Raw genomic sequence first — 5,947 nt, 5'->3', positions numbered from 1 at the left:
GCCAGTCTGCCTGCTTGTCTGTTTGTCCATCCATCTGTCTGGCATCTGTCTGTCCATCCATCTGTCTTCCATTAGTCTGTCTGGGCATCTGTCTGTTTGCCTGTCTGTCCATCCATCTGTCTGTCCATGCATCTGTCTGCGTGTCCATCCATCTGTCTGGGCACCTGTCTCTGTCTGCGTGCCTTTTAAAATTGTTTCTGAGAGCACCTCCCTGAGCTCCTGTGTTCTTCTCACTCTCAGCCCAGAAGATGCCCCCTCAGGCCCATCTCTTTCTGCTCACCCTTCCGTGTCCACCTGGCTGCCTTCTTTTGATGTGCCAGTTTGTCTGCTTGCTAGGTTGCCTGCCTGTCAGCCCATTTGCTTGCTTGGTTCTCTGCCTCCATCTAGCCTTCTGTCCTATCGGTTTATTTGTCTCTCTCTTTTTCTGTGTGTCTGTCTCTCTACCTGCCTGCTTGCCCACAAGTATAGCTACTCCTGTCTGTCATATATATACTCAGTCAGTAAGAATTTATTAAGCACCTACTGTGTGCTGGGTACTGTAGTAAATGCTAGCTATACAAAAAGAAGCAAAAGACAGTCCAAAGAATGGTCCCTGCCTTCCAGGAGTTCATGGGAGATGACTAGCAAACAAATACGACAAACTATGGGCAGGAAAAGGAGGCCACAAGAGAAGGGGGTGTGGGCATTCAGAGACATAAGGAACTGTTTCCTTCCTGTACAAGATGGGATTTTAGTTGGGACTTGCAGGAAGCCAAGGAAGACAGGAGGTGGAGATGAGGAGGGAGAGGATCCCAGGCAGGGGGCACAGACACTTGAAATGCTTGGAGTCTGGAGATGGAGAGTCTTGTTCAAGGATCATCTGGAAGGCTAGTGTCATGGTATACATGGAGCTGAGCCCTTGCCTTCCAACCTTCCTCCTGCCCTTCATCTCATCATCTGGAGCAACCTCCCCTGGGCCTCCTTGGCTGTCTGCCTCTGCTCCCCAACCCTCTGCTGGGTGGTTCCTAAGGGCTCCCCTCTTCTCACTGCTTTTTTTTTTCTCTGATTCTCCCCTTCATCCATGGCCTCAAGCACCTTGGCTGGGGGAGGCAGACCTGCCTGCCCAGGTGTTTCCAGTGAACTTAAAACCATGGTTTTCATGGGAGTATTGGGTCCTTGAGATAGCCCAAGACTCTTGGAAAGCATCTGCTTATCAGGAGGTAAAGGGCTTGCCTGCTTCCTACTTGTCAAGGGTCTTTGACATGGAGAGAGAGAGAGAGAGAGACAGAGAGAGACAGAGAGACAGAGAGAGACAGACAGAGAAACAGAGACAGAGATAGAGACAGAGACAGAGAGGAGACAGAGAGAGAGGGAAGAGAGAGACAGACAGAGAGAGGAGAAAGAGAGAGAGGAGAGAGACAGAGAGACACCCAGAGAGAGAGACAGGCAGAGAGACAGACAGACAGAGAGACAGAGGAGGGGAGGGGAGGAGTAGAATAGGGAGGAAGTGTCCAGGAAATTCCTGGGACAGTCATCACTAAATTTTTCTGCGACCCTGGGCGGGGGGGGGGAAAAGGGGGGAGGGCAAATTGGTGGGAGATTCTGGAAGGACCTAGCATTCTGGACAGTTTCTTCTTCACATCAAAGAGGAAGGTAGCTAGTGGCTGAGGAGGGGAGGAGGAAGAGGAGAAGAGAAAAGGGCCGAGATGCAGCACTACTCCCAACTTCCTTTAAACCAGCCCCAAGGAAAAGGGCCTCCCCATTGTTTTTCCTTCTAAGCAGAGAACGACCAGATCCCCGCCAAAAGCCAAGGCTTCGCAAGGCGGGGTGAGCTGGGGCAGAGCAGCAGATCCTGACTCGGCAAGGAACCGCCAGGCGGAGGTGGGGTTCTTCGCTTGGTCTTAGAAGGAAAGACGGGCACCGGGTCCCTCGTGGGGCACTTGGTATCGGAACTGCTGGGCTGGGGCCAGGTTTTTTAAGATCTAGTCTAGAGAATTGGCTGGGGCAGAGTCTGGCGGCTCGAGTGTCTCAGGGATCGTGCTGTAGCGCTCACGCATAGGCGGCTGGGACCCTGGACCGCCCCTTCCCATCTCCGCGGGCATAACCCTGGTCCACCTCCATCCCGACCCTGGGGGCCGCCGCCACCCACCCGCTGCGCTCTGGGTCCGGCTGCCGCCACCGCCGCAGGCTGGAGCGCTCCCGCCCCCTCCCGTGCCAGGCCCTAGTCCGTCCGGGGCCTGCGCCGCCGCTTCGGCTTGATTAAGTGCGCCCAGGGCCCCGTGGGCACGCGGGAAGCAGCTGGCTGGCAGGGAAGTCGCCCACGGCTAACTGGGGCGCCTTTATGACGCTGCCAAGCCCTGGCGAGGAGGGGAGGCGCTGGTCCTCTCCCGCCCAAGTGTCCCCTGTCTGTGGACGAGGGAAGGGATGGACGCTCCCAGCCCCTCTTCCATCTCCTGAAGGATCGAGCCCTGCCGCTGTCCAGCTGTGTAACCCTGGGCAAACCCTTCCCCTCAGCTTCCTCACTTTGGGCCAGTGGCTTTGCTGGGTGGTCCCTAAGGGCCCCCCTCTCCTGACTGCTTTTGTTACTCTGATTCTCCCCTTCATCTGCTGCCTCAAGGACCCGGGCTGGGAGAGGCAGAGCTGCCTGCCTGGGTGCTTCCAGAGAACAGATCTCTGCAGGACTTCGAACCATTGTGTCCTTGAGATAGCACAAGTCTCCTGGAAAGCATCTATCTGGTTGGCAGGGGCTTACCTGCCTCCTACTTGGCAAGAGGGTCTTTGTTCAGAGACCTGGTTTACTGATGGAGCAACCGAGACACAGATGCCTTGCTTAGACAGCTAGGGGCGGCTAGGTGGCGCAGTGAACCTCAGAGCACAGGCGCTGGAGTTAGGAGGACCTGAGTTTCAATCCTGCCTCAGACATTTAACACAAAAAACTAGCCGCGTGACCTGGCAAGTCACTTAACCCCAATTGCCCTACGTTCCCCCTCCAAAAAAAAAAAAAAAGCAAACAAAAGATAGTAAGCTCTCTGGGTCCCGGCCTCCAGGTCAGTGGAACTCCGCCCTAGTGCGGTCCTCTGATCCCAGCGGGCTCCTGCTTTCCAGTCGGAGGGTGAACCATGACACACGCTCTCCCCCAACCATTTGTGGTGGATGGTCTAGCTGGGTGGTCATGCTGAATTGCTGGGGGTGGCTAGGGAACAGAAGGAGGAAGGAAGTTCAAACACTTCATGGAAAAGCTAAAACTCCCAAGCCAACACTCCCCCACCCCACGGGTCACCCTGCCCCATGAACCCCTGAGGGCCCCTGCTATCAGGAAGCCTGTGAGAAGCCCAGAGTGAAGGAAGAGGGGCAGCCTTATCCCCCCAGCATGGTTCTGGGCAGTGGCTTCTCCATGTCAGAGAACAGTCCAAGCAGGGTCCTGGAAGCCACCGGTTGCCCCTGGATTGTTCCAGGAGCCACACATTCCATCCTTGTTTAACTTAACTGAGAAGTTGGTTGTGTGTTTCATTCTTCGGGAATCAATAAATCTTTGGATCCAGACACGGAGTGGTATTGCTGGATCAAAGGATCCGCAGTTGTATAGTCCTTTAATGGTTCCAAATTGCTCTCCAGAATGGTTGGATCAGTTCACAACACCACCAACAATGCATTAATGTCCCAGATTCACATCTGTGAATTTAACATCTAACATTTTCCTATTTTGTCATATTAGCCACTCTGATTGATGTGGAGTGGTGCCTCTGAATTATTTTAATTTGGATTTCTCTAATCAATAGTGATTTAGTGGAATTTTCCATATGACTATAGATAGCTTTAATTTCTTCATCTAAAATTTGTCTGTTTATATCCTTTGATCGCTTACCAATTGGGAGATGACTTGTATTCTTATAAATTTGACTCAGTTTTCTATATATTCGAGAAATGAGGCTTTTGTCAGGGATGCTTGTTGCAAAAGTTTTCCCCCCTCAGTTTTCTGCTTTCCTTATAATTTTGGTTACATTGTTTTTGTTTGTGCAAAAACTTTTACATTTTTATATAACTGAAATGATCTATTTTGCATTTTGTAATGCTCTCTATCTCTTGTTCCTAAATTCTTCCTTTATCCAGAAATATGACAAACTATTCCACACACTCTCTTAATTTGCTTATGCTATCAACATTTATGTGCAAACATAAAAGTCTGATGGATAATACATAGCAAAACCCAGGAAGGCAGGCAGACAGAAAGATAGAAAGCAATGGGGATCTTCAGAGGACCTCCTCCCTCCAGATCAGAGATTTTCCAGATCCACCAGGAATCCTCTATTCCAGAATCTTCCATTTCTCTGAGAAAGCAAGCGTTGGCACTTCTCCTAAGGGAAGGGATGAAGACAGGGAACAGACCCAGATAGCCAGAGGTGCAGTGGCCATTCTGGGAGATCTCCACTAAAGACCAAGGTCGGCCAGCCTCCAGGCAGTGACCACTAGGGCTGATGATGGGTTGAGCCCTCTCCCTCTCATTCCACCTATTCCCCTTCTGCCCATCAATTTTCTTCCCTGTGGAAGAGGCAGAAGCAGAGGGAAGGGGTTCCAATGCCCTGACTTTTCTTGGCTTCCTCAATTGCTTCTTTTGTGAAACAAGGGACTGGGGCTCTTCTTGGCTCTAAATCTAGGACCCTACATCATTTTGTAGTCCAGGCTGCCCTGCCCAGCCCAGCCCCCTAGCAGGGACCCTACTCTCTGTCCCCTGTCCCTGTTCTGCATTCTCATGCCATGCTCTGCCCCCTGACCTCTCCATGTGCAAATATCACCTCCTCCAGGAAGCCTGCCTGGATGTCCCCAGGCTCTTGTTGGTACTTTTCGGGAGGCTGTGCTCTGCCCTTCCCTTTGTTCATGCAGGGCATTTAGGATTATTTCCCTTTCCTGGCCAGTAAGCACCTCCCTCCAAAAGACCCACTGTACCCTGGAGTTGTACTCTGCTGAGGGAACATGCTATATGTGTATGTGGGCTCTCTTGGGGAAGGGGAGTACTCTCCTGGGGAGGGAGGCACTGCTCTCCTGGGGAGGTGCTCTGTTGGAGAAGGGCTGCTATCTCGGGGGAGGGAAGTACTCTTCTGGGGAGGGGCTGCTCTCTTGGGGAGGTGCAATGGGAGGGCTCTCCTGGTGGAGGGGAGTACTCTGCTGGGGAGGGAGGGACTGCTCTCTTGGGAGGGAGGTGCAATGGGGGGCCTCTCCTGGTGGAGGGGAGTACTCTGCTGGGGAGGGAGGGACTGCTCTCCTGGGGAGGTGCTCTGCTGGGAAGGGGCTGCTCTCCTGGGGAGGTGCTCTGTTGGGGAGGGCTATTCTCCTGGGGGAGGGTGCTTGGGGGTCTGCTTTCTGGTGCCCTCCCTGAAAGCTTCAAGGCCTACCTCATGCTGATTCAGTACAGGCAGAGGAAGCAGGATGTGGCAATGAGAGCAGTCTTTCAGAACATCATAGTCTTCCTCCTTCTTGACCCGAGGAGGCCAGGAGCTTAATGGCATTTTGAATGTGTGGTTTCCTTTCTTCTTTGGACGGACAATCCTTTCTCCTGTGGATGCCTGAGCTGGTTCTGGATCCCATGCAACTGCAAAAGGCTGTTCAGGCCTCTTCAGCAGGCAGGCATCAAAGGATCTCATCAGTTCTGTGAACCGGCGGCATTCATCCTGCATGTGGGCAGTGAGAATCAGCTGTTCACTGCCACAGTCCAAGCAGGCAGCCTTCACAGGAACTGGTGGCCAGCCTGTCTGCCTGGCATAAACAGAGCACCTGAGAGCTGGCCATAGTTGGGAAAGGAAGGAACATCTATGAATGAGAGAACAGAGGGAGGGAAGGGTAGAGAGGAAGGGAGGGAGAGAAAAGAGGGAAGGAGGGAGGGAAGGAGGGAGAGAGGGAAGGAGGGAAGGAGAGAGGGTGGGGAAAAGGCAGGGAGGGAGAGAAGTAGGTAGAGAGGGAGGGAGAAAGGGAG

General features: G+C 52.9%; 1 protein-coding gene across 4 annotated transcripts in view; it reads right to left on the bottom strand.

Annotated features, from left to right (window-relative positions):
- Positions 1-4,118: 4,118 nt before the first annotated feature.
- The window catches only part of XAF1 (XIAP associated factor 1), a 7,624-nt gene continuing 5,795 nt past the window's right edge, over positions 4,119-5,947 (bottom strand). For 3 of the 4 annotated variants that reach the window (XM_069083228.1, XM_069083230.1, XM_069083231.1), the window contains 2 exons: positions 5,370-5,645; positions 4,386-4,518 (listed from right to left, as the gene is read on the bottom strand). In XM_069083228.1, the coding sequence (XP_068939329.1) occupies positions 4,408-4,518; positions 5,370-5,645 (387 nt within the window). In that variant the 3' untranslated portion in view covers positions 4,386-4,407. Of the gene's footprint in view, positions 4,335-4,385; positions 4,519-5,369; positions 5,646-5,947 lie in introns of those variants that run through there. The other variant, XM_069083229.1, reaches the window with a different exon arrangement.

This window comes from Petaurus breviceps, unplaced genomic scaffold (genome assembly GCF_028583685.1).
Source record: "Petaurus breviceps papuanus isolate PSGF00001 unplaced genomic scaffold, PetGlider_PUasm1.0 173, whole genome shotgun sequence".
In the NCBI taxonomy this organism is placed as follows: Eukaryota; Metazoa; Chordata; class Mammalia; order Diprotodontia; family Petauridae; genus Petaurus; species Petaurus breviceps.
This window is presented reverse-complemented; position numbering and strand designations above follow the sequence as displayed.